At 42.3% G+C, this 26963-nt stretch overlaps 2 protein-coding genes across 2 annotated transcripts; one reads left to right on the forward strand and one right to left on the reverse strand.

The window, feature by feature from the left end:
• The first annotated feature begins 781 nt into the window (after positions 1-781).
• On the forward strand, positions 782-13212 carry LOC145412508 (cytochrome P450 9e2-like). Its single transcript, XM_080282394.1, has 6 exons — positions 782-957; positions 1141-1825; positions 2817-3035; positions 3919-3979; positions 4964-5154; positions 12859-13212. Exons 1-6 carry the CDS (start codon positions 784-786, stop codon positions 13026-13028), a joined length of 1500 nt encoding a protein of 499 aa, XP_080138520.1. The 5' UTR covers positions 782-783; the 3' UTR covers positions 13029-13212.
• Positions 13213-19584: 6372 nt separating this feature from the next.
• Positions 19585-25831, reverse strand: LOC145412528 (5-hydroxyisourate hydrolase). The gene is made up of 4 exons (XM_080282422.1): positions 25767-25831; positions 23923-24071; positions 22006-22141; positions 19585-19811 (listed from the first exon to the last, which is right to left on the reverse strand). Exons 2-4 carry the CDS (start codon positions 24039-24041, stop codon positions 19722-19724), a joined length of 345 nt encoding a protein of 114 aa, XP_080138548.1. The 5' UTR covers positions 24042-24071; positions 25767-25831; the 3' UTR covers positions 19585-19721.
• Between the last annotated feature and the right edge of the window lie 1132 nt (positions 25832-26963).

Here is a 26963-nt window from a genome sequence, read left to right on the forward strand (position 1 = left end):
GACACTTCCCCTACGTGTACAGCGGCCAACGTCGCGGTTCTGCCTTTGCCTGGCCTACCAGCCGACGTGCATGCAGTGGCCGTCACGTCCAACCCTCAACTGGACGAACTCGAATGATTCCCAGGACGGTCACACTTTTAGGAAAATTTTGTTTCCCATATGTAAGCTACTGCTACGGCCAGGTATTCCTTCCCACCCCGATATCTCTAATCTGTAAAGACAGGAAAGTTGCGCTCGTTCCATGACTGTATCCGATACTGCCTGCTATGTTACGAGATCGTAAGTGACGGTGCCATAGCCTACAGGTTTGAGATAGCAAGGTGGGAAGAGATTCTTTGCCGGAATAGTACCTGTTCACCCAGCAATAAAACCGGGGACTTGGTTGTAAATATGATTGTTGCGTGTCATTCTAAAGGTAGACTGTGACGGTAAAAATTTGTCTGTCTTCTGTATCTACGTGCAGTTGATAGACATAAATACAAGCCGTCTTCCTAAACATGCAAGCCAGAAAATAATGAGATCGATGGTCAGGGTCTTCCTTTTCTAGGACTGTTCGTAGGTCGTACCCAGCACTGAAATAGGGATCTGGACTGCATATTCGAGTGTGACAGTCTGGGGAAGACAGGTACTTCGGGAAAAAGTAAGTGTATCTTAATGACCATCAAGCCAACAGGCATTAACCTGAGCATCTGTTTATCCTCTGTTTATCCATTCCTCATGATGGTCTAATGTGTGTGTGTGTGTGTTGATATCCTCTTTCTCCACCAGGCAGAATAAGCAAGGATGTTGGTGGAGATCTGGCTAGCTGTGGTGGCTGTGGTGCTGGCGCTTCTGTGGTACTCCAAGCACCGTCATAACTACTGGGCCTCAAAGGGCATTCCAACAGCACCTCATCTACCACTTATTGGCAACTTGCATGAAGGTTTCGTGAGGCCATTGTGGGAAAGTACTGATAAAGTGAGTCACCTAAGACTGTTGTTGTTGTTTTTTTTTTTTATTAATTCATTCACCTGATATTTAATACTGGCATGGTAACTAGGACATTCTTTTAAGTTGTAAATATGATGCTACAGAATGACAATAAAAATAAATACACAAGGTCAAGAGGTTTTATTATGAAAAAATCACGTATTGTTACAGATATACAAGTATCACGGAGGATCGAAGTTTTGTGGGAGGTATGAAGGTTTTCGACCAGCACTGCTTATTGGCGATCCGGATATTCTGCGAGAAGTTCTAGTTAAGGACTTTGATCACTTTGTAGACAGACGGACCTTTGGTGACCAAAAGGATAGTTTGCTGACGGAGATGTTGAGTAACAAGACAGGCGATGAGTGGAAGGTCCTGCGCTCCATCATGTCCCCAACCTTCTCTTCAGGCAAGATGAAGAGCATGTTCCCACTTGTGTGTAAAAATGGTGACACACTTATTTCCTCCTGTCTTAGAGATGCAGCAAAGAATCCAGCCATTGATATGAAGGACAAGTTTGGCAGGTTTACAATGGACACAATTGCCTCATGCGCCTTTGGTATAGAAAGCAACTCCCTCGAGAAAGAAAAGCCAGAGTTTACTCAAAAGGCTGAAACATTTTTCTCCATGACACCATTGAAGTTTCTGAAGTTCATGTTGATGATGATATTCCCAAAAGTTTACGATGCCCTGGGTTTTAAAGTAGATGGACCAGAAGTTAAGTTCTTCAGTGACGTTGTGAAAATGACCATCGCGTCCCGTGAGGCAGCCCAGCAGAGAGGAGATTTCTTAGACCTGATGCTGGAGGCCCGAGCTGAGGATGGTGGCTCCAATAGCACTACATCAGCCAAGCATGGTCTGTCTCTTCTTGGTCTTTTCTGATTATAGTCATTTCTTTGTGTTGGTGAGCGACGTCTTCATGTAGCAGCACTGTCATAACAAATGCAAACGTCTCTCAGCTTCCTCCCTACCCACTGAGAGGAGGCATGTGGACTGTAAGGGCAACTTCAGCTTGCAGTCTGATTAGTGGGTTTCTGATCAGATGAGCCTGGGGCCACAACAGCATCTAGCTTTAGATCTTAAGGTGTAAAGTTTAATCTTTTTGCTGTTCTTGATGCACTTTTATATTTTACTCAGACTAACAGCCACCAAAATTTCAATTCAAATATGAGAAATCCTAAGTCAAACTTCAAAACCATATCTTTCATTCATCTACAGTAAACTATCATCTGTTTATCTATCTATTGCCAGACGACTTAATCCGGTAAGGGATGGCCACAAATAAATCGCCTCCATGTCGCCCTGTCCCCTGCCATTTCACCGCCCTTACCCCCCCCCCTAGCTCACACACCCCTCTCTCCACTACATCCCTCCATCTCATCCCTGGCCTCTCCCTCCCTCCCTCCACCTCACTCACATACACTCTCCTCGCTACTATTCTCTCACTCTCCATCCCCTCCACATGGCCAAACCACCTCAATGCATTTCTGCTAACACTCTCTATCACATCCACACCACAGTGCTCCTTCAATTCTATTATATGCCAACTTAATCTGGTCTCCAACCACATTATTCTTTACTTCATTGTTGGGCCAGTAAGGCTAGAGAGCATGGTGCCTCTTTCCTAGGTCACCCAACTATGTTTCATCAGTCATATGCTATCCTAACTTGGCCTCAATCCATTTAAATTTTTACTCCAGTGCTGGCCAACAGGATGATCGTACCTCAGTACACAATATTTTTAACCTAAGCCACTAGACTATTTATTGACTACCCTTTTACAGTCTACCCAACTCCCAACTCAACATAGCTAACCTGATCTCAGTCCACCTAATCTATTACTCCAGTGCTGGCTGACAGGACGATAGTGGCACAGTGCACAATGTTCCTGATAGCCGGCTATGACACCACAGCCTCCACCCTTGCTATTGCCTCACACCTGTTGGCCCAGAACCCCAAAGAGCAAGAACGCCTACGTGAGGAGCTCCAAGAGTTGGTGGGGCAAGAGGGGGAACTGACCTACCATGGAGTGATGGAGGCAAAATTCCTTGATGCCTGTATACAAGGTCAGTTGAAATCTCTCTTGGTTAGAACTTAGCATTCTACTCCAGTACACATCTTGACTTTAGACAAGGACTGACTCTGTACCTGGATGAGTAATAGTCTTGACTGATGGGTGCACGAGTGAATGAAGTGGTGTAAAGCTTGTGTCGTATACAAATACCTGAGGACCTGTTTTCTTCAAAATGTATTACCCCCTGTCTTTTAAAAGCAATGTGTCATGGCATCTCCAAACGAATAAATTTGGTTTTGAATCTTTTGTACAATTTTCTCCAGGAAGGATAAATTCTACTTGGCTTACAGCTTTTGTTTTTTTGATTCTGCATAAATAATAAATAAGTAATCAAAGTCTGTGCCCGATAACAGCAGATGCAACAAGAACAATATCATCAACATAACGTTGTTAGATGTTTGTGTACCTGTAGGAGCAGCTCTGTCCATTCTTCTCTCACGCTAGTGATTTTCAGATTCAAGGTGCTTTGCTTTCATAGACTTTAGCAAAGCCAAACCACACTCCAAACAAAAGCACCCTCCCATAGGACACTACATCAAGGGCATATATTGAAGGGCCCTGAAGCTACTGCATCAACTTCTTTTATACTTATCTCCTATCTAAGGACAGGGTGCATATGATTAAGAAGCAAGGGAAAAAAGTCCAGTTTAAGAGTAGAAGAAACGTCAAAAGCATGCTCAGTGAAATGGTCACGCAACTGTTCACACATTCAAGTCCCTGCAATTCCAGCTCAACCTCACAGGAATAAACACCTGTAAATTTGTGGGTGTTTTCCTTTAGCTGTGCATTTCATCAAATATTTCTGCCACATGGAACCAGTCCACCAGTTTTCAAGCTAATTCCTTCACATTAATTAACTCACATTTTTTTCACAGAAACTCTGAGGATATATCCACCAGGTGCTATAGGGGAGCGGATATGCACCAAGCCATACAAGTATGTTGTGATATAGTGTTCATGGAAATGCTGTGATACCGTACCAGGTTTCACTAAACCTCCAAAACAGACTCTAAATACTTAACAACAATTTTAACCTTGTATCCGAAGCATTTCCATCCATATAAGTTTCCTGCCTTCCTGTGCTACCACTAATATCCACTGTCCATACTGAATACAGACGAATACTAAGGTAGTGATAATCAGGACTAGTATGATTCTGCACTTTTTGTTTTTATGATATGTTGGCATGACTTGTGAAGATAAGTAATGTTTGCTTATATGAAATTTAAATTGGACTATTCCTTGCCTCTTCTAAACACCAGATCACTTCTGTAGTCATTATATCACTGGCTCCCCATAATGCATAACATGCTTGGACAGTTTCAATCACGACTAATGTGATGGTATTTGAGTAAGTTTTTTATAAGGTTGGTCTTAAGAAGGATTCCCCCCCTTCCCCCACCTCTTTCACACAACGTCATTTCTAACCACTTGACCACCACTTCCACAACAACCCTCTCATGGTCGGCACAACTCTGGTTCAGGGTGTCACCATTACAAGTGGGGGATGACTTCTAATGAACCTTTTCCATGTAACTGCTACTGTAAATTGAGGGAAAGTGGAAAATCAGCTTCACAGGCAGCAGTGAATTTTAACAGACAATTGTTAAGTCCACTGAGGAATTATTAGCAAAAAATGATATAAAAACAAAATGTTGCTTCTGACAAGCAGGAACAACTGTACCCCCTAGCTCATACGAACATGAACCAGTGGACTGCAGGACAAAGCTGATCTTCTTAGGTAGTCCACCATCCTCCTTTCGGGGGACAGAGAGCAGACAGAGAGACATCCTTAACTAGACAGCATCCATACAAAAGTCATATCAGTATCATCACATGACTGTACTGTACATCACCAGCACCTAATGAGAACAGCCTGTATTCTGTTCCTACTAACAACAGACAACTTTCATTGCCCAGAGTACCCGGGACAGATGTGGTGCTCAGAGTGGGCGACCTGATCCAGTTCCCAATCTGGAGCATACACCGTGACCCACGCTACTGGCCCGAACCCCTCAAGTTCCGTCCAGACCGCTTCATGCCTGAGAACAAGGCCAACATCAAGCACTTTACACACATGCCCTTTGGAATGGGACCAAGGAATTGCATCGGTATGGATCAGATGTTTTATGTTTTCTGATACCTAACAGAACCTATTGTAACTAAATTATCACTGCAAGTACAGTACAGTAACTTCATGCACATGCCCATTGGAATATTGCTCTAACAACATCAAAGTTCCATTTTTAACCTGCTGGACAAAGTTTGTTTCCCTCTTATCACCACTCACCCAGTAGTACAACTGGGGACCTAAATGTTAACAGACTATTGCAGTCGTTTTTTGGGGGAAGACTAGGGACTTTTCAAACACTATAGGCATTAATCTTGAGCCTCCTCCTGCTTCTTCAGTGACATAGGGCATCTGAGCTCAGGAAAACAAAAAAATTGTTGCTCTGGTTTGTTTAAATATATATATAATATATATATATATATATATATATATATATATATATATATATATATATATATATATATATCAATCAATCAATCAATCAATCATTTCCTGTGGCACCCCAAGGGATGCATAGGGCCTCAATGAACTCTCTCCTATATATATATATATATATATATATATATATAGGCATTATATTCTTGAGAGTTACTGATGTAACATGCGGTTGGACAAAAGGACCACCAAGACATAAAGTAACTTGGTGGTGGGATGAGGGTGTAGAAGCTGCAGTTAAGGAGAACAGAAGGCTTTTCTGGGAATGGAAGAAGGGAGGTAGCAAAGAGGAATATTTGGCTGCCAACTGTAGGGCTAGAAGAGAGGTATACAGGGCAAAGTCTGAGTCACAGAGACTATTACTTGTTAACCTAAATCATGGGGAAAGGAAAAATATGATATTTAGGGTGGCAGGTCAGGTGAAGAGCGATAATCGGGATATTATAGGTGAGCAGTGTGTGAAGAATGATGAAGGAAGGGTAGTGGTGAACAGTGAGGATATTAAAGATGCATGGAGAGAGCATTATAACCGGTTGTTGAATGAGGAGTTTGACTGGGACAGGGAAGGTTTGGAGCCAGCAGATCCAGTGTCTGGCCCTTGGCCTTTGATTGATACTACTACTGTGAGTGAGGCAATAGGCAGGATGAGGGTGGGGAAGGCAGCAGGTGTGTCTGGGTTGACTGCCGAAATGCTGAAGGCCTCAGGCGATATAGGGGTGAGTTTAGTCACTGACCTGATAAATAGGATTATTTATGAATGTGTTGTCCCAGATGATTGGCTGAAGGGTGTAATTGTAAATGTGTATAAAGGGAAGGGTGATGCCCTGGAAAGAGGAAATTATAGAGGTACAGTATAAAGCTTTTAGATCAGTTAATGAAGGTAATGCAGAGAGTTTTAGAAGGTATGATTAGAGAAAGCGTGAATATTGATGAGATGCAGCTTGGGTTTATGCCAGGTAGGGGGACCACTGATGCTATATTCATTGTTCGACAGCTTCAGGAAAAATATATTGGTAGGAGATGGGATCCTTCTTTTGTTTTTGTTGATTTGGAAAAGGTCTTTGACAGAGTCCCTACAGAGGTGGTGAAGTGGGCAATGAGAAAGCTTGGCTTGGAGGAGTGACTGGTTAGGGTGGTTATGGCTATGTATGTGGGTGCTCACACCCAGGTAAGAGTGAATGGAGATTTGAGTGATGAGTTTTCCGTGAATGTTGGTGTGCATCAGGGGTCAGTCTTGAGTCCCATGTTGTTTATCATGGTACTTGACGCCCTTTCACGTGACTTTAGAAACGGACTCCTGTGGGAGTTGTTGTATGCTGATGATCTGGTGTTGATTGCAGAGAACAAAAGGGAGGCGGAGGAAAGGTATAGGAAGTGGAAAGATGGTATGGGGCACAAGGGTTTAAGGGTAAATGCAGATAAAACAAAAGTGATGATATCTAGGGTTGGTGGCGGTACTGTCAAAGACAAGGGAGAGTGGCCATGTGCAGTTTGCCACAAGGGCGTGGGAAGTAATTCCATCTTGTGCGGTGTGTGTGATAAATGGGTGCATAAGAGATGTAGTGGTATCAGACGCAGACTGCGAGATAATGCTGATTTTATGTGTACGGCGTGTCGGGGTGAGCAGGTGGAGATTGTCAGACGTGAAAGGATTGAACTTGCTGGTGAATCTCTTGAGTGTGTGGAAGAGTTTTGTTATTTGGGAGACATGTTGTGTGCTGGAGGTGGGGCTGGAGCCAGCTCTGTGGCTACGGTGAGAAGTGGTTGGAAGAAGTTCAGGGAGCTCTTGCCTCTCCTGACATTGAGAGGACTCTCCCTACGTGCTAAGGGGTCTTTGTATGCAGCATGTGTTAGGAGTGTAATGCTGTATGGTAGTGAGACCTGGCCAGTGAAGGAGGAAGATATTCGCCAGCTCAGACATACAGAAATGACAATGATTAGGTGGATGTGCAGTGCGTCCCTGCGTCCAAGGCCTGGAGGAGCTGGGTTTACGATGGAAGAGTTGAGAGGTAGGATGGGAGTGGAGTGTATTGGTGCTGTGATGAGGAGAGGTAGATTGAGATGGTTTGGACATGTGGAGAGGATGGGGGACGATAACTGGGTGAGGAAGGTGAGACGTGTTAATATTGGGGGTGGGGTTATGAGGGATAGACCGAGAAAGACATGGGACGAGGTCATTAAGTGCGACCTCAGGGTTAAGGGACTGAACAGGGAGGCTGCAATGGATCGTGCAGCATGGAGAGCCGCCATTAGGTGACCAAGGCCGACACATGCAAACATGTTGGAGCCTTTAAAAACGAAAACGAAAACAATAAAGTTTCCACAGTGGTTAATAAATGTTTTTATTTTCTATTTCATAAATATTCTTCAACAATATCAGGAACTTCAAACACAAACCTTTAGGAATGGAACCCAGGAACTAGACTGATAAGTTGCATGTAAGACTGCTTCCCACCCTCCTCATACAATTATCGTAGCTATTATACACTTCACAATCAAGCTTTTTTCTTATTCATAGATATACAGAACTTTCAGCTTTCTTACAGCTACCACTGACTTCACAATTAAACTAGCTTAAGTTGTGTACTATATAAAACTGCTTATTTATGCATGTTTTCACAAATACAGCTATCATATACTTCACAGCCAAACTCACCCTGTATGACTCACTTTCCTTTAATGGCTAATTATGTATTCCTAGGCTGAGGGAGGCCAGGTATAATATAGTGTAATTGCCCGATATACGATACCCCTAGATGCGATACCTCGGCTTAGCAATGGGGGTATAAATTGCACCAGGCCCCAATACCTGATGGGTGAGCCCCGGTTTATTGATGGGCCCTCCAATATTGCGCTCACAGATGATGGGCCGAAATTTTGAATCGCGCATGTTTCTGCAGCCAGCTAAGCCTGCCCACCTCCCAGGATGCGCAGAAACGCTCGCGCAGGCCCCATAGCCATCGCTCACCCCGCACTCACCCATATTGCTCTTCTCGCACCAGCCATCTCAGAGTGAGGAACTCCCTTACGCTCGCCCACCATGCATCGTATTCCACTACCAACATTATGCAAGTTGCTATCGTAGTGCATCGTAACTGTGTTCGAGCAGTGCCGTGAGTAGAGCAGTGATACTAATCGTGTGTGGAGTGCAATACTGTGTGATTTTGGGCCCAAATGAGTGAGATAATGTCTGGTAACAGTGCTGCACGTGGTGGGGCTAGTGGTGGTGCTAGTGGAGGCCGTAGTTGTGGTGGTAATCGGTCTGCTAGTGGTGGTGCTGGTGGTGTTCCCGCGAAGCGTGTCCATAAGACTGTGTCACTGGAGTTGAAATTGGACAATCTTAAGCGGCATGACAAAAGCGAAGGTGTGTGTTCTATTGCCTCAGCTGTTCACCTGGCCCAGTCGACTGTCTCCATGATCATAAAGAAGAAGGAGGCCATTAAGGCTGCTGCTGGGGAGGTTGCAACCTTATCCGCCTCCCGTATCATCCGCCAGCGAGAGCCTGCGATGGAGGAGCTGGAGCAGATGCTGCGCACGTGGGTGGAAGATCAGAACTGACGCAAGACACCCGTGAGCCAGGCTATTATTTACACTAAGGCTCTCTCGCTCTGGGACGAGCTAAAGGTCAGGTGTGAGCTTGATGAAAGTGAGACCTTGAAGGCTAGCCATGGGTGGTCTGACCTGTTTAAGAGGTGGGCAAATCTCCACCACGTGAAGATGTACGGTGGCGGCGAGTGCAGATACGGTGGCGGCGGAAGCGTTTCCTGATGAGCTAAAATGCATCATCGTGGATTGTGGCTATAGTGCGAAGCAGGTCTTGAATTTTGATGAGACTGGACTCTTTTGGAAGAGAATGTCCTCCAAGACATATCTTGCAACAGAGGAAAGGTCTACGCCAGGATTCAAGGCCTCAAAGGACCAGCTGACACTGCTGCTGGGGGGCAACGCCAAGGGTGACCTCAAGTTGAAGCTGCTCCTAGTCTACCACTCTGAACCCCAGGGCTCTGGTGGGGTATGTTAAGGAGAACCTTGGGGTTATCTGAAGCTGAACAAGAAGGCTTGGTTGACTTCAGATATCTGTTCGTCGTATTTTCACTCGTACCTCTCTTGTGGGCTGAAGAGGTATGCGTCTCACGAAAATCTGGCGAACAGATTTCTCCTGGTGGTGGATAACGCACCTAGCCACCCACCCGCAATGAAGGAATGGGCCAGCCATGCTGAGGTGGCGTTCCTACCCCCCAACCCCACGTCTTTGTTGCAGCCAATGGACCAAAGGGTGATCGCTGCCTTTAAGGCTTACTACCTCCGCTGCACAATGAAGCAGTTGGTAAGGGCCTGCGACAGTGACGACAGGACAACAGTACAGCAATTCTGGAGAGGGTACAACATACACCAAGCCCTGGAGAATATAACTGCCGTGTGTGGCGGACGCTGTGGCCAGAGTGTATTCACTCCTTCACTGGCTTCCCCGAGGGCGTGTAACATCCGCCTGTCGAGCATGTGCGGCAGGACATCGTCGAGTTGTCGCATGAAGCAGGCTTTGGGGAAGTCGACGAGGATGGCATGGAGGAGGTTCTCGAAAACTACAGGGAGGAGCTCAGCGACGAGGAGGTCCTCAATATGGGGATCCAGTGGGTGCACCAGGAGGCAGAGGAGGAGGAGGTTGTGCCTGAGGTCTAAGCTCTCAACATCAAGATCCTGAAGGAGATGCTAACGAAGCTGGCAAGATTATAGACCTAATGAAAACGCACGACCCCCTCCCAGGACGAAACAAGGACACAGCTAATCGGCTCGAGGAGACAATGATTACAGCATTCTTTAAGCAGGCCCCCACCAGGCCAGCAAGTCACATAGGATCTCCCCAGCCTTTGGCGAGCAGAACATCTCCCCAGCTTTCAACCAGCAGAGCATCTCCCCAACCTTCAACCAGCAAAGAAACACCGAGGGACACCTCCCGCTGAGGACATGCTCGGCCCGATGTGCTGGACCTAACTTCTCAGTCGATCGCTGTCTCCCGTGTCACCTGTGTCTCCACTAAGGCACTCTGCCACTCCATCGCTGCCTTCCTTGTCCCACCCTCCATCTCCCACACTACTTCGGCCACTGTCTCTGTCTCCCTCACCACGACTAGAACCACAGAAACTGACTCTATCGCTACCTCATCATTCATTGCAGCGGTCTCCCTCACCACCTCAACGGACATCGCAGCTGTCTCCCGCACCACCTCCTCTATCATCGCATTGCACTCCATCGCCACCCCCAGAGCCATCACATTGCACCTCATCGCCACCGCCTGAGCCAGTGCATCACATCGCACTCCATCACCTCCGCCTGAGTCTTCGCATCACACTCCATCGCCACTCCCCTCTGACCCTCCCATGAAGATAGGGTTTGAGGGCTTTGAGGAGGAGGATTGAGTGTTGGGGAGCACCATATGTCCCCTAGCCTCGGGAGGGATAGCAAGGATGATGACCAGGACTGGACATGGACTTACAAGAAGTAAGTGATGAGATGTGTTTGATATTCTCTAACCTATTCCTTATGATTTTCAGGCTTTATTTGTTGCTTTCAGTGAGTTATTTACAGGTGCTAGGCTTGGGTTAGCTTCCTTGACAGCTGTTAGGCCATTTAGATGGTCTTAAAACCTGTTTTGGGGCTCATCTGGGTGGGTTTTGGACTTGATTTGGGGGGAAACCCAAGGCTGGTAAATGGTCCACAATGAAATACAATTTAAAAGTACCCTAATATACAATACCCTGCCTAACGATGAGGTTCTTCCTAACCAATTAGATCGTTAAACCGGGATATGCCTGTACTGTACTTCAGCAATATGCTAAATGATCCCACATCATATTATGCATCAGAGTGGAAACTGAAGGGCATGCCGTACAGTAGGTGTGAAGTAGACAGTGGTGTAGCAGGAAAATCTTGTCCTTGACTGAATAGCAATATGGAAGGCAGCCATTTCATAATCGTGGCCAACACATGGAAGCATGTTGGGGCCTTTATAAACGAACACAATGAAACTATACCTAATCAGACCCTGGAAAAATTAACATAAAACTGATCTGATTTGGAAAACTAATTAAAAAAACAATCATGTAACCAATCATATGAGAAAAAATGCAGATAATCAGATTCAGGATAAGTAAGCATCTAGATAACTTATCTAATCAAATGCCACATCACTGAACCTCTTGACTTGTGTTTTGCCAGTTCACTCTGATAATGCATTCTTATTCTTAATTTTGCTACTTACAGACTGAGTCCTTTTTTCTTAATGTGGCCCAAATTTTCATCCTTCTGGAACTCTGACATGGCTAAATGCAGAAAAAGACATCAGTATGGCTATACATCCATTCCATAACAGTTCTTTATGACTAATATCAAATTCTAATGTTAATTTATTATTACAATTCAGTGTTTAGGATGGAAATATGGTACTTTCAAGGAAAGTTAGTGTACTGTAGTATGATTCTCTCTCTCTCTCTCTCTCTTCTTTCCAAAAGCCCTATCTCCCTCTCCTTCAGTTTCTTCAAGTTCAATCCCCTCCCCCCTTCAACTATATTTCTCATCACTTAACCATTGGTCTGTCTTTCCCCTTCGCTCCATCTTCTGTATGTCATTCTCCAGGTTGAGAAAGCACCCTAGTAATGAAAATCTTTACTAATCTGAATAGATTTGTTAGAAGGCTGAAAGAATAAAAACAAATAACTACATTCTTGGACTGATGGAATTAAATCAACTCAATATTCCGTACTAGGTTAACTGAGATGGTAAAGGCTTGAATAAGCCTGCAATTTAGGATGGACAATTATAGAATGCCTGTGGCTTATATGTGATCTTCCTGCAGCCTATATTGCTGAGTGCAGTCAGCAGCAATGTAGACAGGCCAAGCATACTCTAGCTTTGTTACATATTTTGGCATTCATGCACTCAGTTAAACTCTTTCAGTCTGGCGATATATTCTGCATTTTATTCTTGCTCCACCAGATGATTTCATTCACCTCAAGAGAGATTTTTTGGACTGGAGGGGTTAGCTATAGACTTCATTAACCACTATAATATGACATGTACCCAGTTAAGATGAATAAAAGTCTGCTGGCAGCTACAATAATAGCTACCCCTCACATCTCACTCTGTCTGTATCTCACGGTCCGAATCCATCTACCAATCTCTCTGTTTCTCTCTTGACACCCTAAACCCTCCTTCCAGCACTGCAGTTCACCCTGGCGGATGCCAAGGTAGGTCTGACCTTTTGTAACAATAATTCCCTCTCTCTTTCTAACACCTTAAACCCTCTTTGCAGCCATGCGGTTTGCCCTGATGGAGGTCAAGGTGGCTCTTGCAAAGCTAGTGCTGGCTGCTGAGTTAGAGGTGGCTAAGGGATATGAGGAGATCCAAATCGAGAGGTTCGCCTTTCTGGTCAGACCTCAAGATGGATGCAAAGTGCTTGTAAAACCACTGAGAGAGGAGTGAAGATAAAGAACATGCCAACAAAAGTAAATAACTCTACAAGAAAGATGTCTACAAAGAGGTGGAGGCTACAATAAAAATGCATATACTGTATGAATAAAATACTGAAAAAGAAAAGTTTACAACAAATCACATGAAAAAGTCTACAGGTAGAGCCTAAAATCAAACACACACACACACACACACACACACACACACACACACACACACACACACACACACGATGTAATTAAGTTTGGTAAAAGTGAAAAAAGACCAGACTGGGATTATAAGTTAGGAAGTTCAAACCTGCACATATCAGAAATGGAGATGGACCTAGGAGTGATTATCAATAACAGACTATCTCTGCTGACAACATCAGTGAGATGGAACGTTTCATGTATACACTGCTTGCTAATATGAGAATAGCATTCACATCTATAAACAAGAATGGCACTCAGTAGAGCGCATATCTCCGCCAAGGCCCAACGAAAATGTTGAAAAATGCCTTATCTCGCAATGTTACAGAAAATGGAAAAAAATTCCTGGATCCGCACCTTTGTCTGGATCTGCACCAAAATTTAATGGAGTCTATTCTGGGCCAAGGCCCATTCTTCTACCATGTTTCGTGGAAATCCATCCAGTAGTTTTGTGTAATCTTGCTCACAAACCAACCAACCAACAAACAAACAAACGGACAGGGGTGAAAACATAACCTCCTTGGCGGAGGTAGTTGTAGATTAATGGTTAGGGAGTCATAAAACACACATATGTTGATTCAGACTGAGCAAAAATGGGGTTAATACGAGTGGATGGGGGAAAAAAATCGGGGCCCTGGAACCAAACTCCATTTAAGTGCACAAGGTGGTTATTTGGAGGTGTCCATGGTGCACAGGCATAGGGGTAAAAATGATATTTCCCAAAGGCCAAATTTTGTCTTAGGAATTGAGAGAACACATACCAAAGTATATAGTAACAAAATATTAGCTCAATATTAACCTTGGTAAAGCCATGGATGAACTTCGAAGTGTCTGATTCCTTATTGGAATGTATGGTTTTTATTTTCGGTTTCAGTTTTGAAGGCTCAAACATGCTTGCATGGGTCGGCCTTGGTCACCATGGCACTATATTCGAAATTCACCTGTGCAGCCAGGGCTGTATTGAGCAGTCACACTCAGAACGGCCCAGGCTGTATAGAGCAGTTTACGGGTTAACCCATGTTATTACGGGTTTGCACAACGAAACATTGCTTAGCAAACAGTTTTTCAGGAATGTAACCCATTTGTAAAGTGGTTGCCTCCTGTACTTTGTGTTTTCTTAATACTGTGTGTGTAAATAAGCATCTCTAGTTACCCTCAGAAGCCATATATGACCTATTTGTTACCTGTGTACAATAACTATGGCAAATTATTTGAGTGATGCAGCTGAGGGTGTCAAATTCAGAATATGCATGCATGGTTTCTAGGTAATATTTTAAATTATTATTATGCTGTAGGAATGTAATTATCACAGAAGCATTTTATATTTGAATAAATGATGTTGTTATAAAATTTATTTCATTCTTATGTGCTGTACAGAGAAATTGTGAATGAAACCAATTGAAAATCTATTCAAGTGTGTATTGCTCTTTCCTTTTTCACATCTGTATTACAGGTTATGTAAGTGATCAAAGAAAGCCAACACATTAATTTTCTCGTTTAAAGTACACACTGCAAATGAGAAAATGTACCAGAACTCTGGTCAAGAACATATAGTATCAGATCTACACCACGAGATGTGAGTTTGCATCTAGTATTGAATTCAGATTTAACTCTTTTCCTTTTCATGGACACAGCATGCTAATTTATTTAGAGTACCTCTAGAGAATCTTATTCTGCTAAAGGGGATATTCTTTGAATGGGAAGAGTTTCATAAAGTTTTAAATATCCACTTCACTACTAAGATGTTCTCATATGCTGAAGAATCCATCTATCAATCTACAGCTAGAATGCCTTCATCTTGGAAGAAGCATTCACAAACAAACTACCTCCTGTCGCCCTATCCTCCACCATCAGGCTGACCTACGTCCATCTCACAGCATTCTTGTTTATATACCTTTCCATTCCTTCCCTCCACCTCATCTTGCCTCCCTCTCCTCTTCTCTTCCTCCATCTCACCAATATAAATTCTACAGTCAGATTCTCACTCTCCTTTCACTCGTTAATTACGGCCAAACCATTTTGGGGTACTCCTGTCCACACAATGCAGCAAAATGACTCGACACCACAATTCTCCCAAACTTCCTCATCTTTGTCACTCCACATAACTCTACATGCTCCTCTGATAACTTGTTCCCACTCATCTCACTCCTGACTTGTGTCCTTCCATCAAAGTTAAAGCTTCACTTCCATACATACAAGTCCATCCGCAATTTTTTTTTCCTGCAAATACACTTTCCATACACCTCTGAATGAGCAAATCCACAAACTGCTACATTTAGAATGAGGTACCAACCTGTCATGTGCACCTTCACTGTTTCCATCCCTCAGCTTGTGCAACTTCTACATATGCAACATCCATCCATCCATCTTGGTTGGTCATGCCTGCTCCTCATACCTTGAAACTCAATTATGATTTTAACCAATCTAGTTCTATTTTCTTAATATGACCATACCTTCTATACATATGCTTTTCTACCTAATTATCAAGAGGCTTTTTCATTCCATATCATGCACGAATCTCTAGGTTTCTTATCTGATCCAGTCTACGAAACTCAAACATATCCCTTAACATTTCATTTCCATTGCTCTGTATCTATCTATTGCCAGACGCCTTAATCCTGTACAGGGTGACCACAAACAATCGCCTCCACGTCACCCTGTCCCCTGCCATATCACTGCCCTGCTCCCAACTCACACCCCCCTCTCTCATATACCTCTCCACGCCATCCCTTCATCTCATTCTCGGCCTCCCCCTCCCTCTCCCCCCCTCCACCTCACTCACATACACTCTCCTCATCAGTCTCTCACCCTCCATCCTCTCCACATGGCCAAACCACCTCAGTGTGTTCCTCATAACAGTTTTCTATCAAATCCACATCCACACCACAATGCTCCTTTATATCCTCATTTGTCAGCCTGTCTCTCCATGTGACTCCACAGGCTCCTCTTAAATAACTCATTTCCACTGCTCTCACTCTTGACTTCTGTCCTTCCAACAACGTCCAAGCTTCACTTCCATATGTTAGAACTGGTATCACAAATCTGTCGTGTAGTAACTTTTTCACTTCCATGTTCACTTCCCTGTTTCATATCACTGCTTTCAAGGAACCAACAACCTTTCTTCCCTGTTGTTCCCTTTTAAGCACTTCACCCTCTAAACTTATATCCTTACTCATCACATTACCCAAGTACACATACTCACAATTTTCAATTTCCTCACCATCCAACCTCACTGTACATTCACTGACTTCTCCTCTCTCAAAGACCATCACTTTCCTCTTCCCTACATTCACCTTTAGATTCCGTTTCTTACACACTCTCCCAAACTCATCCACCAAGCCTTGCAGCTCCCCTTCGTCTTCACTTAACAACACTATCATTTGCAAACAACAGTACAGAGAGTTTCCACACACTACCCTTTCTCACTAGGGCCACTCCAAAATCCACTGCCCTACCTTGTATCTCTTTTATTACCCCATCCATGAACAGATTGAACAACCATGGAGACATGACACATCCCTGTTTCAACCCAACCTTCAAAGAGAAAAATTCACTCAGTCACCATCCACACGCACTGCAGCCTTAGCACCATCATACATACTCTTCACAGTTTTCAACAACTTCCCATCTAGTCCATATATTCCTAATACTTTCCACAATCCTTGTCTACCCACCCTGTCATATGTTTTCTCCAAATCCATGAAGGCCACATACAAAATCTTTCCCTTCTCTAGAAACTTTTTCACTAAAGATCTAAGAATGAATATCTGATCTACACAACCTCTTCCCTTCCAAAAACCTCCCTGTTCTTCTCCAACTAATTCCTCTGTTATATCCCTAACTTTGTCAGTAAGTATCCTACCATACACTTTTCCTATTACACTAAGAGGACAAATGCCCCTATGATTACCACACACTTCTTTTTCCCCTTTTCCTATGTACAAGGGAATAATTATACCTGACTTCCAATCCTCTGGGACTCTACCTTCCTCCCAGGCCAATCTGCACATCTTCCACATCCATTCTACTATTATCTCTCCCCCATGCTTCGCATTTCACCACACATTCCATCAATTCCTGGGGTTTTCCCCAATTTGACTTTCTTCATTGCTTTCACTTCAATCCTACTGATTTCTTCCTGTCTTCTCACCTCCCTCCTTCTCCCAGCCATTCGCCAGCCACTTATACTCGCATTACTTCCATTCCCTATGTTCAACATTTCTTTAAAGTGTTCTCTCTATCTGCTCACTTTTTCTCCCTTCTCCACTAGTACTCTACCATTTATATCTTTCACTCCCCTACTAACTTCACTGCCACCCTGTCTTACTCTCTTCACCTCTTTCATTTTTTATTTTTCATGCTCATGCCAAAAACAATAATTGTGGACACTAGCATATATTTAAGCTGTCTCCCTGTAGCCTCCACATTCAGTCCAGTTTCATATCGAAGTCTTTACAGTACCAGCCACCTTTCCTCCTCGAACTCTACTTTCTACTTCCTTTACACATATGTACTGCATTTTGTTTCTGTTATATTGGAAATTCACTTTCATTTAACATAAAATCCATCCATCCATCATCCAATCCTACGCTGCCCCATGAGAAGCGTAGGAGCCCGGGGCTAGGCAAGTTGGTCCTGACATAAAACATGAGAGTGACCAGCCTCACTCATCCCTGAGTGGCATTACATGAGCAATAAACCCCAACCACCCCTTGGATATAAACCTACACAGGCTCAATCCGACAGGAGCACCTTATCTACTCACTATACCACCAGGTGCCATAATTTGGTTATATGGTTACCACCCAGCATTGTAAATGGTTTCCTGGTGTACGGAAAACCATTTGGCTTGTCACTCAGTGTAGTGTTACCCATAGGCTGAAGGAAGAGGAAAGAATGAAGGAAAGAAAGACAGAAGAGCACGTGTAAAGTCACATGCAGGCAGAAGGAAGAGGAAAGAACAAAGGAAAGAAAGACAGAAAAGGAAGGAAGGAAGAGAGGAAGAGCAGACACTCAAAGCAGCACTACGTCAAGTGAGTGGATGGTGAGCACCCCCACCTACCACAGTAGTTAATATTAAATATACAATATTCATTATAAACATACATGTCAATAATGTATCATTAACATGGGGTAATAACATAAAAATAGGAAAATTAATAAAATATAAGCAATAAAAATAATGGGTAAGATATTCAGCATACAGGCTGAATACAGTACAGTAAAAGCATATTTGATATTGGTATAGTCAGAGGGCAGTAAGTGATAAAATACATGAAAAAGAAATGAAAAACAGCAGGTACGCTGCATATAGCACAATGCAATATACTGATATGAAAAGTACAATTTCTAATCCACTTTACACAAGATGAAAAAAAGTAATGTGCAGGTAGGGTCCCAATGATATCCTAAAATGATCAATGTAACTCATAATATTCTAAAAGAATAACTCATTATGGTACTATCTGAATGTACATATGGCAACAATGCTGGTCAAAAAATGCCACAAGCAAGCCATATGTGGCATCCCCATGAAAACAGGGCTACCAGCATGGAGTAAAATCACTGGGCATTTTGCAATAGCCATCGTCTGTGATGTAAGAACGTTTTGCGTTGAGTTCACGCTAATACTTTTTGGACTCAGAGTGCATTATGAAAAACTACAAACATTATAAAACACTAATAGCAATAAAGATTGTGCAGATAACTACAGGCTATATAACATACTATATGGATGGATAACCCCAAACTCTGGCCATATTCTTGTTGGTTTAGGAAGTTTTCTAGAACATCTTTCGTAACAATTTATGGTATTTTGTAAACTACACCGTACTATTTTCTTGTACAGTATGTATTTTCTTCTACATTCAAACTCCTACAACTTACTAAGAGTTGAAGAAAATGGTTTGGTATTAGTCAGAACAGAATAATAAAGCTGTCCTTACCATAAAATGGTTGAGGGTGACAGTATTACCATTCAGCTGACTAAAACTGTCTGGTGTAAGCAACAATTACATATTAAAGTCACCCCAACCATGAGAGGATTAATATCTCCACAGATGGCATAGAAAAAGAAGAGAACATATACCTTGGCAGAGTATTAACATGCCATATGAAGAACAATCATAAGCTAACCAGAACACACATCAAAGGGTCATATTATTTTGTCACATCCAGAGATTTTGTATTGTCACTTCCATATCAATTCATCTTGTCTATTGAATATTTTTAACCCCTTATATGTTACTGATGCAAACTATGTTGACACAGAAAATATTTCTAATAACACAGAAGGAAGTTAAAGTGTAAACAGAATACACCGTTAAGTAAAATGTACAAGGCTGTCTTCTATGCTACTACAAATTAACTAAAGACATATGAGAAAATTAAGGTGTAATATGACACATAAGATATAAGCTGAAAAGTAAATGGTGTTACAATCTCCATGTCACTTATAGAACAGCTGTAAATCAAGACCCATTACCTAGAGGCCAATGTCGGACATGTTGATGACAACTCAGCTGCCTCTGTAAGTGCTGTATCCATAGGGGCTAAGAAGTAGGGGTATGTGGTAATGCTCCTCAGGCTTCTCTATGATGAACACAATCTGGAAGGAGAAACTTAATTTCATAAACTGAAGGTGGTAGGTGGGTGCGCTCACCATCCACTCACAAATTGTACTGCTGCTCTCGGGTGACAACCTTTTCCTCTCTACCTTCATTCTTTCCTGCCTTCCTCTTCTGTCTTTCATTTCTTCTTTCTTTCCTCTCCCTTCTGTCTATTGGTGACTACACAAAGTAACAAGCCAAATGGTTTCTTGTACACCAAGAAGCCATTTACTATTCTGGGCGGTAACCATATAACCAAACTATGGCGTCTGGTGGTTTAGTGGGTAATTAAGGCGCTTCAGCCAGATTGAGCCTGTGTAGGTTTATATCCAAGGGTTGGATGGAGTTTATTGCTCATGTAATGCCACTTAGGGATGGGTGAGACTGGTCGTTCTCATTTTAAATGTCAGGAACAACTTCCCTAGTCCCAGGCTCCTGCACTCCTCATGGGGCAACACAGGATTAGATGATGTATGTATGTATGTATGTTTTTTGACCAAATAAAGATACCTAACCCCTTTCATCTCAGCTGATGGGCAAATGTGGTTATACTAAGTGTTGCTCTCTTTTTTTTTTTTTCATCCATCCATCCATCAACCAATCCTACGTTGCCCCATGAGAAGCCCCGGGGCTAAACAGTTGGCCCTGACATTTAAGATGAGAGTGACCAGCTTCACTCATCCCTGAGTGGCATTGTGTGTGCAAATAAACCCCAACCACCCCTTGGATATAAACCTTCATCGGCTCAATCCGACTGGAGCACAATAATTACCCACTAAACCACCAGGTGCCAAAATTTGGCTATATGGTTACCACCCAGCATAGTATATGGTTTTCTGGTGTACAGGAAACCATTTGGCTTGTCACTCAGTGTAGAGTCACCCACAGGCAGAAGGAAGAGGAAAGAATAAAGGAATGAAAGACAGAAGAGGGAGTGTAAAGTCACCTGTAGGCAGAAGGATGAGGAAAGAATGAAGGAAAGAAAGATGGAAGAAGATGGAAGGAAAGAAGGATGGAGGAGAGGACAGGGCAGACACCCGAGAGAAGCACTACATTGAGTGAGTGGATGGTGAGTGCCCCCACCTTCTTTTTTTTTTTTTTTACCCAAAAATTCCCTAATCCTTTTTCAGTTCAGTTTATGCACAAGTGTAGCCTGACTGGAAGGCCGATTATACTTAAATTATTCTCATCCTTCCATTCATCATCACATCCTTTATTACCCCATCTGGAGTTTTTTTTTTTTTTTTTTTTTTTTTTTTTTGTCCGACTCTGGGCATAGGCTTCACAGCCTGCTATCAAGGCCCAGCAGTCCTCCTACATACCATGCACCTCTACATGTCACCACTTCAGCGCTAACACCCACCGTCCATATTGAATACATGCTAGGGCTGTCTCATACAGGACTGGTGTATTGGTATTAGCGGGGGTATTTTTACGACATGTCGGCGGGGCTTCTGGTAGATCAGTAAAGCCTGATTTAATGTAATTCAAATCCTTAAACTGTTCCCTGCCCCAGCTGGGATTTGAACCTGGGTCCCTTGGGACTATAGCCCACCTCTCTACCGACTGAGCTTACTCAGTTAAGACGCTGAAGGTGAGAGTGACAAGGTGATCAGCCCTTAGTGGATTAACAATTACGTTTAGAGATCACTGACCATGCTAGCACATAGGTCCCTTAATTCCATCTGTCACAATCTTGGGCCATTTCCCTGCTCAGTCCCAAAGTCTTAATGTCTCCATGTAGAATCTCACCCCATATCTTCCTCAGTCTGCCTCTTTAAACAAACCTGCCAGTCAGTCCATGACAGTTAAGTTAAAAATAGTAGTGCACAACCCCTTCTATGTGCTCTTCCATAAAAATTTCACCCAACTTATATGATCCCCTGGCAGTTCCCTGGCCTCATTTGCATCAACTTCCATACTTTGCATCGTTGTTGTTGTTGTAACACCAGGCTCATCAGAACATTACCTGGTGGCCAGTAGGCTAAAGTTGCCCTTCAACAGCCCACCATTCTCATTCTGAGGGACAGGGAGGGAGATGAAAGATGTCTGTGTAACAGAACTGCCCAGTTATACTGGTGTTAACACATGAAGGTCTCTCTCTGGCAACATCTTGTTTTCTTTCATACTCACTACTCACTGCACAGTACAGCATAGCTCATACAAACACACACACTCAAAGCCAATAATCACCTCTACATAAGGGTAAAACCCTTTGGTTTCTGATTGCTGAAAATAATCTCCTGTGGCAAAATACATCTTGTAGGTTCCTTGAATAAAGGCTTCTTGGGAGAGGAACTGCCCAGCTCGGCCATCATCATTTGTAACTCTGGAAAAAAAGGTTAACCCCTTCAATCCACAGTGTGTACTGTACTGTAGTTAATTTTCATTTCATTACTGTTACCTTCAGATGATGAAAATCAGGTTGGGCAGTGAAATCAGATAGTGAAAGGATTAATGAAGACTGCTAATTGTTAACACCATTACTAAAAACTGTTTCTCTAAGGTTAACAAAAATGTCTGAGGGGTAAAAAAAGAAAAAAAAAAAAAATGAAGTGGTTAAAATATCTAATTTCAGCAACAAGTGGTATACACAATGGAAACAAATTAATTTTTTCACTAGAATGTCATGTTACTACTTTATTCTTGAAAGCCCCAGATTATTTTTTCAGACCTGAAGGATTGTCTCCAGAAAAAAGGTAGTTATTTACGTTTTTAAAGGAGGCTGTATCTAATCCCTTCAGCTAAAAAAAAAAAAAAAAAAAAAAAAAAAAAAAAAAAAATTCCCTTCAGCTACATAAAATCATCCGGATGTAGCTAAAGTATAGTACAGTATTATGAAAAAGCACTACCTACATCATCACATGGTTTAGTAAAAATAACACTGCTGCAGAATTTTGTGCCAGTCATGAAAATGTGCCACTAAAAGGGTGCAGAGTCATAATTCTGTCTTATTCTGCCACCCGATTATGAAAAATGAAACTGCAAAAGGACAATTTAATATATCTACCAAGTTACAGTGGGTGAACTATAGTAACCATTCTCATCTGTTATACAAATATGTATGAACTTCACATGTTAAACCATACAGTATAACAAATAAATGGCACCTGGTTGTAGTTATGGTCCCAGTAGTCTCTGGGATGCATTCCATAATATAAAATAATTTTTCTATGCTGGAGAACTGGTACTGTGAATTGGTGAAAACTGGCAGATCTGGTTTACCTTTAACAGTGGAGCATTTACAGGCATTTTTTTCTGTAATACAGTATGAGTCTCTTAGGAAATGTATAAATTGTCAAAGGAAGACAATTTATGAGATTTTCTGTACAGTACAGTATACAACATGCTGCTCACCAAGTCTTTTATGTTGCCTTTTTGACATTCTGCAATTAAATCCACAGTAGATTTACAGAAAAAAAATGCTTATTGCTACCTTGTAAGGCTGATTTACTGTTTCCCTCACTGAACAATACCAGCTGTATGGTAACTATACAGGCAATTGCCCAAATTCACAGGCTTGAAGTTCATGGCCACCGCTTTTAAGCAGATTTTTTCCCAGTACAAATAATCTGCCCTAACGCATTTTAGCCATACTCATTAAATGCTTATATATTTGTTATTAAAGTTTTTATACATTACTTCAGTATATATTTGTTATATCTGCTGGTATTTTCTGGTCCTGGATATGGATTTTTAAGACAGTGCACACTACTGCGGTGTCAGTGGCATTCAGCAACAACAAAATTAACCTTAATTCTTGTAAATATATTCATTTACAGGTTATTTCTTATTGAAGTAAATTGTATATTGTACTGTACAGTAGTACAGTACAGTAGTACAGTACAGTATACATCTGTGCTATTTTAAGCCAGTTTTAGGATCCTGTGATGGTTTCTATGGGCTTACAGGAGTCATGGGCTACCATAGGGGTATTTTGGGGGTATGCGTCAAAATTACGTGGTAATTCCAAATTCATGGGGGTCTGTGTCTCTTAACCCCTGCAAAATTGAGGGGTTGCCTATATTTTGGAACATATCTTGACTTACAGTGAGGGCTACCTATACCCTGGAAACTATAGCAAGAGGTTTGTAAAATCAGAAACGTTACTTTGTGTTCAGAAGCTGCCAGCTGGATTCATGAAGTCGATACAGCAATATCCTCATGTTGGCAGCCGGACGACCAGTGGCGGTGTCTAGCACATGGCTTGTCAATGGGTTACCAGCCATGACAATTTCTGATGGTGCTGTAGAAGATGCCTGAAGGTAAACTTGTAAGGTTAACTCTGTTCCGAGCATGTACCGTACAATATTTTAATCTTATTTTAGCTTCTAGATCACCACACTAGTATATTCAGATTAGAAGAAGAGACAGATAACTATGTATGCATCATATACATATTGTATCAAAATGCTGTCAGTCTTAATAGCAGACGGGGTGGTCACAAACAAATCACCTCTAGGTAGCTCTGTTCTCTGCCATCTGGTGGCCTTCTCTCTTCATCCCATAATCTATCTATCTATCTATCTATTGCAAGACTCCTCAATCCCATTTGGGGTGGCCACAAACAAATCGCCTCCAAGTCGCCTTGTCCCCTGCCATTTCACTGCCCTGCTCCCAACTCATACCCCCCTCTCTCATATACCTCTCCACCCCATCCCTCCATCTCATCCTCGGCCTCCCCCTCCCTCTTCCCCCCTCCACCTCACTCACATACACTCTCTTCGTCAGTCTTTCACCCTCCATCCTCTCCACATGGCCAAACCACCTCAGTGTGTTCCTCATAACGCTTCCTATCACATCCACATCCACACCACAACACTCTTTTATATCCTCATTTGTCAGCCTGTCTCTCCATGTGACTCCACAGGCTCCTCTTAAATAACTCATTTCCACTGCTCTCACTCTTGACTTGTGTCCTTCCAACAACATCTAAGCTTCACTTCCATATGTTAGAGTTGGTATCACAATACAGGTACTGTCATGTAGTAACTTTTTCACTTCCATGCTCACTTCCCTGTTTCTTATCACTGCTTTCAAAGAACCAGCAACCTTTCTTCCCTGCTGTACCCTTTCAAGCACTTCACCCACCAAACCTCCATCCTTACTCATCACACTACCCAAGTACTTAAACGTTCTCACATTTTCCAATTCCTCACCGTCCAACCTCGCTGTACATTCACTGACTTCACCTCTCTCAAAGACCATCACTTTACTCTTCACTACATTCACCTTTACCCATAATACCATCCCATAATACTTATTCATATGGTTAGCTCTCCACACCATCCCTTCACTTTGGGAATGACCTTATTTTATTCTTGCTACTTCCAGAAGGCTTTTGGTCAGATTATGAGAGACTTTTCAAACTGGATTGATTACATGCAACCATCATTAACTCCCTTACTTTTATAATTCTGTCCTAAATAGAATCAAATCAGCTGGTGGCAGCAAGAAGATACTATACTAAAATGGGCAATACCTGGATTCAAGGAGTAATTTTAACATTACCATAACCAAGTGAATTCACATTTCACTACAACCCAATCAGTTCATCATCATCATCGAGTGCTACTCATGGCCTCCAAATTTATGTTTCAGCATACAACCATAAATCATAGGCTCCTACTGCCTGTTTCACCTTAGCTGAATAAAATCATCTGGCATTAGTTTTTGGAATTTAGAATGCTACAATACATCTGATCAAGAGACGGTTAATACATTTTTTTTCTTTTTTACCCAGATAAATAAAATAGTATGGCGTTTGCTGAAATACATTACTATACAATGTTCTGTCACCATTCGCCAGGAGAGGGTCAATATTGGTGTTACCTGCCACAAAAACCTAGTTTACTCTTGGAGTACTGTACATGGATTACATAATGTAAGAGTATAAATAATTTGGGGGGAAATTGACAGTAGACGTGGGCCTAGTCTATGTACTTTGGGCCTACCTGTGATATGCTCTTTAAATGACTGTTGATTACTCTGAGGCGCTCAGGATTAAATACTGTAGAAGTTAAAGGCCTAGGACTTTTAAACGACATATCACCTGTTGCTAGCCGCAGTAATGCCAGTTCCCTGACAATATTTAATGAGATCCATGAGAAAACTGCATATCCATAGCAAAGAAAAACTGATACAATATGGTTAACGAAATCACATCACATTATCCTGAATTTATGCACTTTCATACAGGTTTCATCAAACTGCATCTATTGTTGAGAAAATTTCTGAATGATATCTGGACTGGCAATAATGTGTTTCTAAGCAGAATATAAACAAGCCATCATAGAAAATGTTTTCACTAAGAGTTCAAGGAAAATGAAATCCTTTCGTTGTAGGAAAGACTCTAGTACTCAATTTCAGCTCATGCCAGACACCGTTATTCAGGAAAGAGAGAGAGAAAGAGACCTAGGTGTTTATACTGTCATCATTAATACTCTCATGTTAAGGACAACTATAATTTACCATTTCATTCAAGGTAACTCCAGACGATTGTTCATATGAAGGTGAATCATACGAGCATTAGCATTAATACGATCATCATTAACCCTCTCTCGATCGGGATGGCTCAACTTTCCATTTTAACTACCTGCAGACGACTATATTCTGCTGAGTAATTAATGTGATCATGAGTGTTAACAAATGCAAAATATTTTAAATGAATACCTGAGTTGCTGTGGATGCTCCTGGCAAATTATCAAAAGTCCAAGGAAAGGGAAGTAAGAGGGCGGCAAGGTTTTTGCTGCCGACTCTACCACACACCAGTCCTGAAACGAAATAACAAGCAGTATTTCGTTCTAGGAAATTTCCCTATCAATGTCCTTGAAACCTAACATTGCTAACCTCAACGAAAATCACGTTTAACACTCACCACACGAGATCGGAAGAGGAGCTCCAGCGTTGAGGAGAAAATGCCTACCTTACCTGAAAGCAGAAAAAAAAAAAATAATAAGTTCTAGGCTCCACATTTTGGAACACAGCTTACAGTCTGAATTCTAAGTGTATTTAGAGATTTCTAACACCGCTTCCTAGGCGATTCATACTGAATATCACACATCAATATCCTCTTACCAGTTACTGACGCAAACTATGACTATATAAAAAAATAAACGGCATATGAGAATGCCAAAATGAAATGTACAAAA

The sequence above is a fragment of the Coenobita brevimanus genome, chromosome 93, assembly GCF_032717465.1.
Source record: "Coenobita brevimanus isolate Jiangsu-jjx chromosome 93, ASM3271746v2, whole genome shotgun sequence".
Classification (NCBI taxonomy): Eukaryota; Metazoa; Arthropoda; class Malacostraca; order Decapoda; family Coenobitidae; genus Coenobita; species Coenobita brevimanus.